General features: G+C 32.9%; 1 protein-coding gene and 1 long non-coding RNA gene across 2 annotated transcripts; both read right to left on the minus strand.

Annotated features, from left to right (window-relative positions):
* Window positions 1–915: 915 nt before the first annotated feature.
* LOC111714650 (uncharacterized) lies at window positions 916–2,350 on the minus strand. Its single transcript, XR_002768028.1, has 3 exons — window positions 2,268–2,350; window positions 1,513–1,576; window positions 916–969 (listed from the first exon to the last, which is right to left on the minus strand). It is a non-coding gene; the product is annotated as an uncharacterized LOC111714650 (long non-coding RNA).
* Window positions 2,351–9,047: 6,697 nt separating this feature from the next.
* Window positions 9,048–15,503, minus strand: LOC111714505 (stromal membrane-associated protein 1). The gene is made up of 11 exons (XM_023489639.1): window positions 15,415–15,503; window positions 14,975–15,047; window positions 14,711–14,772; window positions 13,737–13,804; window positions 13,295–13,367; window positions 12,342–12,472; window positions 12,027–12,208; window positions 11,320–11,441; window positions 10,803–10,941; window positions 10,210–10,520; window positions 9,048–10,111 (listed from the first exon to the last, which is right to left on the minus strand). The coding sequence occupies exons 1-11, from the start codon at window positions 15,469–15,471 to the stop codon at window positions 9,938–9,940; spliced, it is 1,392 nt and encodes a 463-aa protein (XP_023345407.1). The 5' UTR covers window positions 15,472–15,503; the 3' UTR covers window positions 9,048–9,937.
* Window positions 15,504–15,512: the final 9 nt, after the last annotated feature.

Below are 15,512 nucleotides of genomic sequence, written 5' to 3' on the forward strand. Positions count from 1 at the left end.
TTCTTCTAAAAAGCTCCTTTCTTCATTTATCTTGATATTTAGGATCCAAGAGCTAGAAGAATATTGAGCTGAGCAAACTTGTGCTGTGCTGTCTCCCTCTCTCAGTTTTAATTGCCCATTCCACTGAATTTATGGCACTCGGAGACCCATGCAAATGGGACTTTCTGGGAGAAGAGATGCCGTAACTTTGATCCAGAGTCCCCTCTTGTCTCATATTTCTCCGGCGCTGCCAGAATTATCAAATCTTTTCTCTGGAATAATCTTCAAACTTCTTCTTCTAAACTTATACAGGGTGTCACAACAGAATTTTTTTTTAGAATATTCTTAGTACGGAAAGTACCAATTCCAACATGAACTGGGTGTCTAAACATAGTATGCACTGTTTCCTCGTCGCTGCGCAAACGCATATTGAACAAGCTGTGGGACATCATTCAATAACATATTATTCTAAACACTGAGAGAAAATACAAGAACTAATTTATTCATACAAAGTATTTAACACAAAAAAATGTTTTTTTTTTACCATTTTAATATAAAAAGTAAAAAAGTACAAAACAGGTTTCAATCCTTACAAAAACTGTATTTTTGTAGACTGTAGACTGTAAATATCGAGGACAAAAAGTTACAAAAACATTAAACATAATAAAACTCAAAATCATGAACTGGGTTGGGGGGTCGGGCCTTCTTCTAGGAGCTGGACATGTTTTTCCAGGATAGTTTCATGTCCTTGAAACAGGAAGTAGGCATGGAATCTCTGGTTCTAATACGCAATTAATCTTTTATATTTATGCACTAGAATATTTTATTTTCTAACACAACTTTTAAGTGATCAATTAAGAAGTTTCCCTGTGAATCATAAAATTCTTAAAAGTATTTTATAAAAGTTGAAATATTAAGATTAAGTGCGTATTCCTGAAACATGTGCTGATACCAGTATTGATCATCAGCCCACATTTTATCATAAGGAATCTAAACAAAAAAAATGTTATGATGGAAGAAATATAATGTTTAGATTAAAGGGACTATAAGCTTAATTTCAAGGTACTCAATGCAAAGATAACAATTCCCGATTCACAACGGTACGCCTTAAAGCTTTGTCTGATCAAGTACAGGGTGTCCCACGAAACATGACAGTTGGTAGATAAAAATTAGATATGGATGTTTTTAATTTGGAAAATTTTGAAAATGTTCAATGAGCATTTCTACTGCAGGAAAACATATTGGAATAATCAGAAATAAATACTTTCAAACCTCAAGAAACGACAATATTGATCAGATACAGAATTCAATGGTACCGTTGTGAATCGGGCATTGCTTTCTTTGACTGGTGGGTCACCTGAAATAACGCTTACACTCTATTTAAGTGACAAAACTTTGCCAAATACATGATCTATACTATTCTGGGCCAGCGTACATATAATTATATATCCATGGTTGCACCCCAGGACGTAACCCTATAATTATATATTTATTTATCTATATAAAATGATGAAAAGTTTAAATGTTATTAACCTGATCTTCTTTAAACCATTGAGGTCTCATCTCCTCTGTCTCTTGCATAGTTCCGGAAAATTCTCTTTAAAAAACAGGTTTATATAGGTTTAAAACAGGGGTATATAGGTTTAAAAACACGGAAATAAATGTTAAAAAAACAAGGAAATAAATGTAAACAAGGAAATAAATGTTTAAAAACAGGTTTATATATGATTAAAAACAGGTCTTTATATGTTTAAAAACACGGAAATAAATGTTTAAAAACAAGGAAATAAATGTTTAAAAACAAGGAAATAAATGTAAACAAGGAAATAAATGTTTAAAAACAGGTTTATATATGATTAAAAACAGGTCTATATATGTTTAAAAACAGGTCTATATATGTTTAAAAACAGGTCTATATATGTTTAAAAACAGGTCTATATGATAAAAAGTATTTATATGATTAAGTATATATGTTTAATACAGGGGTATTTAAAAACAGGTCTATATATGATTAAAAACAGGTTTTTATATGATTAAAAACAGGTCTACATTTGTTTAAAATTGGTCTATCTATGATTAAAAACAGGTCTATGTATGTTTAAAAACAGGTCTATAATATGAATAAAAACAGGGTTATATATATTAAAAACAGGGTTATATATATTAAAAACAGATTTGTATATTTAAAAACAGGAATATTTATTTTAAACCCTTGCAAAAAGAGAGTTATCGAAGCTTTGAAATTAAATTAAATTAAGAAGGAAAATGAGAGGGAAAAAATTAATTACCTTGTTTGGAAAACATGTACTTCAAGTAGAACAGGATCTTTCTATTTTTTCAGATAATACAATAAATACCCCCGTCCCCTAACACCCCCGTCCCCTAACACCCCCTTAATTAAAGGAAACACTCCATTTAATGCAAAGTATAAGGTCCTTAACAGTTAACTGTGCTTTGAAGTGGCCCTCCACATTGAGGCATGTCCGATTTTTCCCTCTTTCTCTTCTGCTACATCAATGCGCTTTTATATAGAGAACATAAATTTGAAATAATCAATTTTCAGACAGAAAAAAGGAATATTTTGGAAGTAAGTAGTTAAACCAGATTTGATATTTATTTTAGCAAAGATTAGTCTATTATGTAGGACTTGCTTCTCCTATGCAGGTTGAAGAGTTAGTGAATTTCTCAAGAATCCTATTTTTTCCCGTATTTAATATTACAATTTCGAGGATTACTAGTTCTGATTTAAAGAGAAAACCCATCCTCTACAATATCTCCATTATCTTCACTCAAAAAAGGTTTAAAGTGTACCATTGTGGATGTAAAATAACACTCAATAAATAAAAGATTAATTCCTTTTAAAACCAACACTGTAAATGTGCTTAATCCAAAAAGTTCCAGGTTGAGAATAAATTATTTAAAATTTGTAATAAAAAATTAAGATCTAATGACGTCACCATAGGGTCGGAGGTGGGAGGGAACCCCCGGCCGCCATGAGCCTCCGCTATGCAGTACGAGTCTCCGCCATGCAGAAAGAGCAGCCACTATGCGGTAAACGAGTCTGGTAAACGAGCCTGGTTTAGGAGCTTAAGCAATACCTATTTTGAAATTTATATCAGATTAAGATAAATAAAACCGACATTGAAAAGTAATCTGAATCTAAAAACATTTCCAAAAAAGGTATTTCTTATTGCCTAAATCAAACATTGAAACAAAATAAGCAAAGTTCAATTCAGAGATGAATTTCCTATTAGCCTTATTTCTGCGTAAGAAATTTTTTATTATAAAAAATAGATCGTATCGTATCAACCACTTTATGAGTCTATATAAGTTACAGTTCAGAAAATTCAATAGATAACTCTAATATTTAGTAAAATTCTTGTGCCACTGTGTCAAAAATAATGAAAAATATTTTATTACAAGTAAAAACCAAGAGTTATAACTAATAAAGAAGCTGTGCTACATAGCGGAGGCTCGTGCTGCAAAGCAGTGCAAAGGCTTGTGCTGCATAGCAAATCTGGGAGGCTCCTGTTTGCATAGCGGAGGCTCATGGCGGCCTGAGGTTCCCTCCTTAGTCGGAGAGATGTATACTCAGACTCTGAATACAAAATATCAAATTCTGGAAATTATAATTATTCTTTCTTATAACAGAGGCTCTAACCAACAGAGAAATAACAAAATGTTAGACCTAATATTAAATGTTCAAAGATACAGATAGATTTCAAAACACTCAAGGAAATTACAACATAAACAGATCGCAATTATTTTGAACATCGTCATCAAGAATAAATATGATTCATCATGATTAAAACATGAATGTAAAACTGATGATATTTCAATAATCATTCTTTGTATTATTAGAACAAATTACAACCTACTGACGTGTGTAGCCCGAAAGGAGTATTCATATCCTTTCAATCAGAATTACGGAAAGTAAATTTGTAAAAAAGAACAGCAGGTGTTTAAGCAAAGTTTTGGATGGGTAAGGGATTGTTCATTAAATCAACTTAAGTAATCGGTATCAATACTTGTAAATTGTGTCAACAATTTCTATTTCTTGAAACCTTTTTAATACTTTGATAAAAACTTGGCGATTTTAGTTTTTTTCAAAATTATTAACAAAAAACTTATGTGTTTAAGGTAGCATTTTTTACTATTTCCAAAATTAATTATTAAAAAACAATCACTAGTCCATCGTCATTTTGTGATTTGTTTCTCAAGCTCTTGGTTCATAAAATCGGTTAAATCTTAAAAAAAATCTTATCAACTCTGATATTCATCAATTTCTGAGTTCAGTCCCATTAAAAAGGCAGAATTAAATATAAAACATCTTTACTAAAACTATTCAAATATCTAACCGCGACATCTAAGGTTAAAAAAATTTAAATTCAAGCATTAAAAAAACAAGCTAAAATAATAATAAAAATAAAAATAATAATAAAATAATAACAACGGATTCCTACCTTTAGCCCACACTCCTCCTCCACCTCCCTATATCATGACCTAACCCTGATCGGACAACAGAAATTAAGGCCCGGAGACAATTAACACATGTACACTAAACAGAGTATCCCAAAAGACATGAGAAATACAGTGACGACGATATATCGTCTCTGATCCACGTGGGATTTATCGTGATCAAAATAATAGCATTTTTTTTACTTTAATATTTCCCCCTAGCTTTCAATTTCTTACATTTGTAAAATCAAAATATCTACTTTTATATCCAATATTTTGGTCAATGTTTTTCAACGCGGAGACCTTATTTTAGAAAGCTCCAAAAACGTACAATCTATAAACGATACGCTGGACACTTCTAGGGAATGAAAAATCAAAGACGATCTTAATGTCTTGTTCAAATTATCATGTTTATAGGGACTACCTGTGGTATGTAAGACAAAAGATTAGCTGTTTTTTTGTTTGGTTTTTTACTTTCATCAGAGTCAAAAGAAGAATATACAAAGAGATGATGGAAAATAAAGAAGTGAATGTGTTCAGTCTATTTTATATATTCAGCAAAAATATCAATTTTAAGTGGTGTCAATTCTCAATGCATTTTTATCTGGATTCTGTACCTCATAAATCGGCTTTAGTAGACAGATCAATTAAGTGGCATAATTTACACTGTCAGTCACAGGTTTGTGTTCCTTAGAAAATCTTGCATACCTTTTATCTTAAAGGGAGTGACCGGCTATGTAAGGTAATTGAACTGAGTATGCAGTATTGTCGAAAACTTCTTTAGGATTCATTTGAGACATATTTCACTTTTTAAAGATCACATTTTAACGTTTGCAAAATTTAAATTGAGAAAGCCGGATTTATTGACAGAGAGCTAAAAAATAATAATAATAGTAATAATAATAATAATAATGTATAACAATCAAAATCTGAAGAAAACACACTTTAAGGAGTGTTGAAAGGGGGTAAAAGCTTACGGCGTAAAATAAGCGCTTTTGATCGCTACTAATCCTACTCCTATCTGTTGCGTCTATAAGGAGAAAATTGTTGAAAAAACGACTCATACCGAAGAACGTCCATACAAATTCGGAAAGTTGCAACATTCAACTCGGACCGTAAAATAATCAATTTAATTCCAAAAAAATCATTCAGATATTACAAACAATAGTCATCCATTATTTTTCGAGGCATTCGTATATATTTAATATTTCATAATATTTTTGCTTTTGTATTTTTAAATAATATTTCGCTGACGCTGGATTTTCGAACATTCCTGGAAAATATGAAAATGTCGTCGTCATTATCAAAATTCCTCAAAACAAGAATAAAAGTTTTCAAAAGTAACTCTCAGATCATGAAAAACAAAAAAAAATTATGAAATGTTAACTTTATACGAATGCGTCAAAAAAAATTATTGAAAACTATTGTTTGTAATATCTATAAATGATTTGTTTGGAATCAAATTGATTATTTTACAATCCGAGTGAATTTTGTAACTTTCTGAATTTGTATGGACGCTACGTTCTTCGGTATGATTAGTTTTAAACAATTTTTTCCTTATAGACGCAACAGATAGAAATAAGATTTGTAGCAATCAAAAGCGATTAATCTTCTTCGTAAGCCTATACCCTAATTTTTGGAGAACACTCCCTGTAAGGACTAATAATCATGTAATTATAATTATCGGGAGATCAAGGACTAAAAATATTTAGAGAAACATATCGGGTTAAATTCCTAGCTGCAGCGGCGGGTATGGTTTCTCCTTTTTCCACCTTACCTCCGAACCCGTTCCATTTATCCTGAACCAGAGTTTTCTCTCTAACCTTTAATACAGCCTAAGTCCCTACACCAGGGATGGTATTCTATGAATTTACTAGGTTGCCGAACTGCCTACCGCCGGTTCAAATTTGAATCACCGATTCAAATCCTTAATCTTTAACTTTGAATCGGCGCGGTGGTTCAAATTTGAACCGGTAATAGCTTTAGATCAACGACGTAGCTCAAATTCATTAAATTCGGCCCCAGTTTGTCACATTGCTGATTTCAAAATTATAAAGCATCAGTTTGTCAAAACTCAAAATCTTTGTGAACTCTGCATTTTTATTCTTAGCACAACTTGGCACAACTTGGTTGATTTGTAAGGAGGGAAGGGTATATTTTTTTATAATTAAAATGTAGCTGCCTTTGCCTGGTTACAAGAAACAAGGCAAAGGCCAAAAAAACATTGCATTTTAGAATCTTAAAATTTGGAATTTTTTTAAAACAAAATAATGTAATTATTACCCTTTCCTCGGGTTTTTCCCCCTAAATTTCCCTTTTTCCATTGTGGGGTGGGGGGTGGGTCAGTATCCTACTCTTTTGAGAAGCTCGGAGAGGGGGACCAACCTCACATTTTGTAGAGTCTATTCTTTTATTCACCAGTTTTTGCTTGTGTTGCAGAAAAAAACCCAATTTTATTTTTTATTTTTAAGAACACAACGATAATCAAGGCATTTTGTTAGATTAAAACTATTTGAACGAGGCAATTTCGGGAAATCAGGATTTTGTAGAGACGAGGCTGTTTTAAATTCCAATTTATAAACAAATTAAGAATGCAAATGGACAAAGTTTTCAGACTGAATGCTTTCTCCTAATCCGAGGATAAGCTGATACTTCAAATAAGGTGATGGTCTGGAGAAGGGGGGGGGGGGTAAGCTATATCTCTATGTAAACATAAAATCAAGATGATATTGGCAGGAAATGAAAAATGGAGCTGTCCGTTATAAAGAAAACGGACGCAGTCAGCTGTTTCCGAAAAACGAAAAGTCTGAAAAGGCAAATTAAAAAGTTCAAGACGTAATAATATAATAAAGGAATTGTTAAAAGTTTTTTTTACCGACTTCAGATTTTGAAGGAAAATAAATGATATTTTACTCAGTGGCGCAACTAGGTTTTCGCCCCCACCCCCCCCGCGTCACTTGGCTCCAACACGATCATGTTTGTGAACCATCTTTTATCTGCAAGTTTTGTCAATTAAGAAAAAAATCCAAAATTTTTCGTTGGCGCTTTGCGCATCATTTCTAATAGAATTTCTAACTATTTTCTCGTTTTCGATTTAAAGAAAGCCAGTCATTCTAAATTTATCCCCTCAAAAAAATCTGTATATATTTTAATTCTAATGAGAATTACAAAAAATTTCAAAGGGATTATAGTGGACTATTAGGACTTGTGCAGACTATAGGAGGAAAACAGGGATAAGCCCCTTACTGGCAAACTAGGACAGAGGGACTATCATGATTTGGACAGACGAAATATAGTCAAGTACTGTCAGGAACTACTTATGAGGACTGCACAAACCTACGAATAAGGGACTTATATAGTTCTTACAGTGGACATAAATGACCGGTGGATGAATAATAAAAAACTGCTGTAGACTGTAATAGGGGACTTTATATACAGTAAATATGACTAAGCCAGTGACTACAGGCACTAAGAAATACATGAGAAGACATTAAAGAACAGAATTTTTATGGTACTTCGCGCACATATTTAATTGATTTACTCATTTCGTTCATTTTAAATCTGTTGGATGTATATTTTTTTAAATACAAGAACAGTTATGGATATAATAAGAATTTGGTATGTTTTTGAGTACAAAGTCAACGCTTCAACAATTAAAAAATGCTATTTTTTACTTCAAATACTGAAAACAGCGATTTGTTTGAAAATTTTCTCGAAAGGGGGGGCCGTTACCCCCTGCCCGGCCCCTCAAAATTAAATTTCCCCCCTCCATCAAAAAAGTTCTAGATGCGCCACTGATTTTTCTCTACTTCAAAAAAATATTTTTATTATAACCGAGAGGGAAATTGCCGCAAAATTAATTTCCGTTGCAACTTGCAAGTTGAACACAATGCAACCGTATTTCAAATATACTCGTAAATATTAGATTTAGTTATTTAAAAAAAAAATAGATTTCGACACCGTTATTTTTTTCCGTTTAAAGGCATTGGTTAAATGCTTGAGCCATTGGGTTGATCATTGAATCCCTCGAGGGTTTTGATTTTAATTGATTCATGTTTTTTTCTGCGAGTGCATTATACGATTACCATTAAAAAATAAATGACAAAAATAAAGATCAGTCCGATTGAATCCAATGGCATTATAAGCACATTAGCTTGTTGGCTCTAATCTTCCTTTTACCCTGGGAAAAGTTGGGCGCTCAGACTAGGTAAAAAATCTAGCGAACTCTACAGCATTACGTAGACTACGAGGACCAGGAGAAAACTCTTCCCTTGCCAAAACCTCTTTTCTTCATCCCCAGTAGAACCTCTCCATCTTTCCGCAAAAAGACTAGCGTTAGAACCTTTTTTGAAGCCATCTGAAAAGTTTTAAAGTAAAATAGGATAAATTCACATGGAATGATTTGGTTCTAAATATAAAACGGGAAAGTAAAGGAACCCCGAGACAGCATGTGATGCCAATTCTTTAGAATTTTTTATTTAGAATAAAAATACCAAAATGCTGCCTAAAATTCAATGCTGAACTAAAACCAAATAAACAAAAACATTATGAGAAAAAAAATCTTAAAGGGCCTGAAAACTCCGGCGTGTACGAAATAATTACATTTTGACTTACAGTACGATAAACTCTGATATATTTTGTCAACGTTAAAACTAAATACATTGTTTACAAACATATTACAATATATCACACTGATCGGATGACAGGGGTGCAGTACGCTGAATGTTCCGAGATAAGGTAAGAGGTACATGTCAAAATATAAAAACATGATTCATTCAGATTCATCAAGACAAATATACATAGAATTTGGTTGCCGATGCTTTCCGAATAATTCCGGAAATTTCTTCTCCTATCCAAAAACTTTTAAGATGGATAAGAGCTTCAAAAACTGGAAACCATACATATTCATAATCAAGTGCAGTTAAACAGAGGGGAGATAAAAACTTTTGAATGTACGGAATGAGTTAATTATCTTTTGACGAGTTTAAGCCATTGGAACATCCTTAGTCGACTATTTTCTTCAATGAAAATTTGAAGATTCGACTAAGAGGACGAAATTAATTACATTTCGACCAAACGGAAGGTTGGAATATCATTAACATCTAATGAGTTAATCTTTTCAAAAAATGTTCTTTCATTCCATATTATTCAAAGCTTTGGGGGAACATCACATTAGAACTGGTTTTATCAATATAATTAATGAAATAATGCCACGGATAAGGTTGGACAAGATCTCCGAGTAGGTCATAAAACTGTTCTCCTCAAAGTTACCCTGAGACTGAACCTATTAGGACTCTACGGAGATTTCCAAACAATACATAATTAAATAATCATCAAAAACCCCATGAATAAAATTTTTAAGAAGTAACCATTACATTCATTCGATAAAGAAAGAAACTCCAATTAATAATCTAAAATAAATATTTATGAGGTAAAAACATGAAAAAAGGAACCCAAAGTATTGAACTAGGATTTGTTAGCAAGAATTCAATAACTCCTTCTACTGCCAGAGAGACGGAGAGAGACCGGTAGAGTAAGGTTGAAGAGATGGAGAAGACGACATGTTGGTTTGGAAACCCGGAGATAACCCTAGGTTCGGCTGAACCTGTACCGGAGCAGGTGGGAACCTACCCGGGGTTGTCTGCATACCCATCCCACTCAGCTGGTTGCTCATCTAGACAACCAATCAATCAATCAAATCGTCAGTTCGTTTATGTTAAATAACTTTGATCTCTTTTAAATTAATTTACTTTTAAGATTATACTAACGAACCTGATAAACATTCTGTGGCAAGGTAGTTATCATCTTAGTTTGACCGGCAGGTGCTGTTTGTGATCCCAGGTCCAGGAAAGGGTTGACCTGCGCACTCTGATTGTTATTGAACAGCTGTTGCTGGTTTCCGAACTGCTGTGGTGGAGCCCCACTCTGAAACCCTGATTGGACTGTGTTGGGGAAAAATGCGGGAAACTGAGCACCTTGACCTTGATTCTGTGACGCAAGTTGTCCAAAATTGTTGCCATACTGTCCTGGATTTTGTCCAAATTGTCCAGGATTCCCAAGTTGAACGGCAGCTGAGGGATTTCCTAAGAAAAATTTAGTCATGTAATGTTTCAAAATCATCTTGCTTTAATACCTATGCCATATAATAGGACATCTCATTCTTTGACCAAGTTTAATCTAAAAATCTTTAAAAAAAAGTAAAATTTGTATTTAAGAGTAAAATCGAATCTTATGATATTATTAATTTTTTTAATTTTATTCTAAAAAAGTTACAAATTTGGTCATAAAATCCCATCAAATAGCTCGCCAGTGATTTTTTTATATTTTAAAAGCAGAGATGTTAGCCTGGAGATCATGAATGCTACCTTGATTAATCAGGTTTTGTTGTTGAGGAAAGGAAGGTTTGTTGTTAGCACTGCTGTTGCTGAACAAGGCAAGGATTGAAGAGTTAGACATCTTAGATGCATCAACAACACTAGCACCAGTTTCTCCAGGGGTTGATATCTTCAAACAAGAATATATAATAATGAGTTTTGTTGAATCAATCCACCCAAAATTTTGCACACTAAATTTTGTTATCAGCTTAGCGTTAAAAATGTTTTTTTGATAAAAATAACGAAGAACCTATTATTTAAAAATAACTAATAAGATGAATTGACAGAATTTTTTTATTTAATCATTTGACATTATACCGTATACTAAAATGGAAAAGCAATTTGATGTTAATAAAAATCCAAACCACAAAAAAATAGACAGAAGACGTTAATTAAAATTTGTATTGATATTAAAACATTTTTTGTTTTTGTTTGACTCTCTCCAGATCTATCGAATAACCGTAAATAAAATGACATAAATATCTAAAAATGAAGTGTTGGTGTTCACCTGATTGAAGAAGTCCGCCTCTAAACCCTGAGAGCTAGGTTGACCAGCTGAAGAAGGATTAGGTTTAGATGTAACACTAGGTGTCGCGGACACAAATCCAGAGAATCCAAATAAATCATCCTCTACAATAACATGGAGAATTAAAATTAATAAAATAAATAATTAAACCAATAAATAGTTAATTCAATTAAAGCTTTCCCATAATTTCAAGGCAAAATTAACAATAAGATAAGAAGGTATGCAGGATGCAGTGTAGACCTGAGGTTAGACTTCATGACTAGTGAGAAGTAGTTGAACCAATCGAGTAGTAGTTTTACTATCATACTTAGATTAACGGCAACTGTTCATTAATTCCGACCTCAGAGTTGGGTACTTAAGAATTAGATACCATTTATCCCGATCGATAAAGATGGACACTTTTAATTTACTGTTAACCCACTCTTTTAAATAATTTTTTTAAAATCCCTACTAGATTCCGACCAATGAGAGTTCTCTCATAAAATGGCGCGTACAAGTTTGAAATTTTCGCGGATTATGATTGGCTTTTTCGGATTTTGCATACGCCACTCCATTGGTTGAATTTTACACACTTTTCAGGATAAAAACTCAAGACAAAATTAATCTTGAGATAAATAAAAAGAGAGAATCAAGCATTGACCTGAATATGCACATTTTATAGTTTATAGCGCAGAAACTGATATTTTTACCTAGATCTGCACTGGGAGCAGGATCTCCTAGGGAGAGTCCGAGAAGATCCGTGCTTAAACCATTCCCAGTAACTGGGGCAGCAGCAGAGGGTTTAGCAGCTGCTGTCGTAGGTTTTGAGGTCGGTATGGGGGCTGAGGGTGTTGACGGCTTTACAGCAATAGATTTCGAAACTACTGGACTACTAAATCAGGAATGAACTTTAAAATAGATTTTATTTTTTTCACCAGTGCGTAGGATCATTTTGGCTCTGCTGAAGCCAGATCTGCATTTAAAAAAATGAATCTTAAGCACTGGACTTATTTTGTTTGACTAACCTGATGTTGTTGTTGTTTATTCCATTAGTCACTGGCATCTTCTTTATATCCTTCTGTTTGCCCAACCTTTCCTGCTCTATCAATTGATCCCATCCTACAGGTAGATCTGGAGGCGCTGTAGATACCCACTCCTAATAATATTTTTACATTTATTATCAAGGCGTAATATTTTTATTATCTTTAGTAGTGAACATTATGAACATTAAAAACATAAATTGATGGGACGGTGACGTAATTTTATGCCCCCCCCCTTAAAGAGTTAAATGCAAGATTCGAAATTATATCTTTTGAACATTTGTCTGAGTCTCGATGAGATTGTTTCTGGCACAAATCAGCAAGTCATTTTGGCAAAGAAACCGCAATTGAAACTTTTAGATAGAAAGCAAGGATGAATCGAGAATTATAAGGTATCGTTGTAAATATCAGGCAACTAACTCTTTAAATGCACTTCAAATCTCGCTGACAGTCCCTTGATGTTACAGGAGAAAGCGTAAACACTTTTAGTATTCATAAATATATTTGAATATCGAGATATGTTCAGTTTTCCATCAAAAACTATAATTCAATGGTAAACAGGGAAATTGGCTAAACCCTGGCCAACCAAATCCCTTTTCCCTCATGGGGATGTATTATCATTATTGCGATAAATTTGTTGTCATATGTTCTATCTGATGTTAACTTCATGCAATAAATATTTGATTTGATTGTAACAAGAGCTATGTATAATCAACTATTAAATAGGAAAAATACACTAAATATCAACAATTTGTCATCGAACGCTTCATTCAAAAACTTACGTTAAAAGACAAAAGAAAACGAGGTTGAAAGTTAAACTAATGAACCACAAAGAAGGGATTCAGTCTTAAGTATAAGCCATCCCAAAACTTCAAAACAAACTCAAAAATCTAAATTTTAAAAATATGAAAACCCTAAGCAAACTCTCTTTTACAAACCTTAGCAATGAATTTCTTTTTCTCGTACTTGTTCCTGATGAAAGCCTCCATCCCAGCATCTGTAGTTGGGCGTCTATACATAAAAAAATAAAATTATCTAAACGTTTCTGAAAAAAAATCTAGGGGTGAATATTTCACACACAAAAATCCCCCCCCCCCAAAAAAAACGAATTAACAAAGACAAATCAACTTCTAACATAACATAAAAAAAATTGAATAAAGACTAATTTTGTGCAAGGCGGCTAATTTAGCATAGTTTGATTTTTTTTGAGTAAAATTTTTGTCTTTGGAAATCAATGCTTTTTTTGCCTTTTAAGCTTAAAAGAATACAAATCAAAGTTTCATCCCCACTAAAACAAAAATGAAAATTGCAAATGCAAATTGCCTGGACTCTGAAAAATCTTCGATTAAAAACCTGGACATTAAAAATTATTTAGTTTGCCTGTAGTCGTCAGGTACATTAGCTTCATAAACTGCTCTACCTCTACTGTTCCCCATCATCTGCATACTCTTAAAATATAAATAATAATCAGAAAATAGTTCAGCACAGAACTGAACTCGTTCAGTAAAGTATTTACAGCAATTGCTTAGGATCGAAGACACTTCCCCAAAAGTCGAAAATATTTTGGCAGCCTGTGGTGTTGTGTTGTGAATCTTGTGACCAGGAATTGATCTTCATGTTATGCAGATCTACGTATTAATTGAATTCCTCTGCAGATATAACTTCAATTAAGAAATCAACCATTTGTCTTCAGATTTTAAAGTGCCCACAAGGGATGTCGAGAGTGTTTAAGATCAACAATATCCACACAAAAGTTCCGATATTTGGATCTGCAACATTATGCAATGAGTCTTCTTGTTTCAAAACACAAATTTCCAGAGTTAACAGAAGAGAGATCATGGTTAATCTTCCCTGGCATCTAATCCAACAAACCAATTCTTAGCATAAAAATAATGGAAATATCAGTAATTTTTCAATTTTTTCCTTCGAATATCCGAATTTGTACAGTAAGGATCTATGATCAACATAAAATTGAAATGAAATGGTTCAAATCAAAAATTCGTAAGGGTAATTAAAGGGGTACATGGTTTTGAAAAAAAACCATTTTCCTCTGTTCACCTTCTGATAATATTGTCCCTCCCAGATGTTTTTTTCTCTGAATTTGGAGAAATAAATGAGTTTAAGGGAAACTAATGCATTTTTGGGGAATATCAAAGAAGGGTGAAAAACATAACATTTTATGTCCAATTTAAAATGTCTCCATAAGCATAACAAATCAAAGGGGGGGGGGGGGTTAATTTTTGACAGTTTATGTCCCTGTATTGTCTTTTTTATTTTATTGAAAACAGTAATCACGAGAAAACAAACATTTGCACAACAGAAGATTGTTGAGTTAAAAAATAAATTGGACTTACCGAAACCTGTTGCGGAGTCCAGGAATCAAGGTTTACAGACCTAACTTTAGAGATGTGAACTCCTAAACATAAGATAGAATAAGATAGGATCTGAACCCCCCCCGTCTTAGAGAGAGTCCAGACCGCCATCGGGGCTAACTCCCATATCAGTCAAAAAAACATTAAACGTTAAAATAAAAAATAAAAAAGTTTTAAACTTTCTGTCGGTATTTGAGTATTTAAGTCGGTTGAAGTTTCGTTGAATATATTCAAAATCTGTATTACCTAGATTTCGATGTATCCCGGCACACCGAATGCAGAGAAAGACCCCTAGGTTCCAAGCAGCCCATCTAGGCCCCTAAAAATAAATCTTTAAAGTTTTGACAAAATTAGCTCAAGAAATAGTTTAACATAAAGTAAGAAAATTTATGAAATCATGATTTTATTAAAATGATTTGTAAAAGTGTAAAAATATTCTAACTTAATTTTTATATAGATATTTTGTCAAGAATCATGATCTATAGGGTTACCCACAAAGAGTGAAACTTTAATGACCTTAAACTCAATAAAAACGATCTCGTGAAACTTTAATGACAACCCTAAACTCGATAAAAAAAACGATCTCAAGTGTAGTTGGCAGGTATATTTAAAAGTTATTTTGAAAGTTATATTAATCAAGTGCATCACAATCTACACAATACTTGTTATCGTCCTCTTTAATATACATTAGCATCACAATCTACACAATACTTGTTATCGTCCTCTTTAATATACATTAGCATCACAATCTACACAATACTTGTTATCGTCCTCTTTAATATAC

This window comes from Eurytemora carolleeae, unplaced genomic scaffold (assembly GCF_000591075.1).
Source record: "Eurytemora carolleeae unplaced genomic scaffold, Eaff_2.0 scaffold165, whole genome shotgun sequence".
Taxonomy (NCBI): domain Eukaryota; kingdom Metazoa; phylum Arthropoda; class Copepoda; order Calanoida; family Temoridae; genus Eurytemora; species Eurytemora carolleeae.

Excerpts from the sequence above, each read along its gene's own strand:
- LOC111714505 (XM_023489639.1), bottom strand. The coding sequence starts at position 15,471 with ATGCTAATGTATATTAAAGAGGACGATAACAAGTATTGTGTAGATTGT. Across the intron at positions 13,368-13,736 it reads AATGTACCTGACGACTACAG|ACGCCCAACTACAGATGCTG; the intron begins GCAAACTAAATA and ends TTTTATGTATAG. Across the intron at positions 10,942-11,319 it reads AGGCGGACTTCTTCAATCAG|ATATCAACCCCTGGAGAAAC; the intron begins GTGAACACCAAC and ends TCTTGTTTGAAG.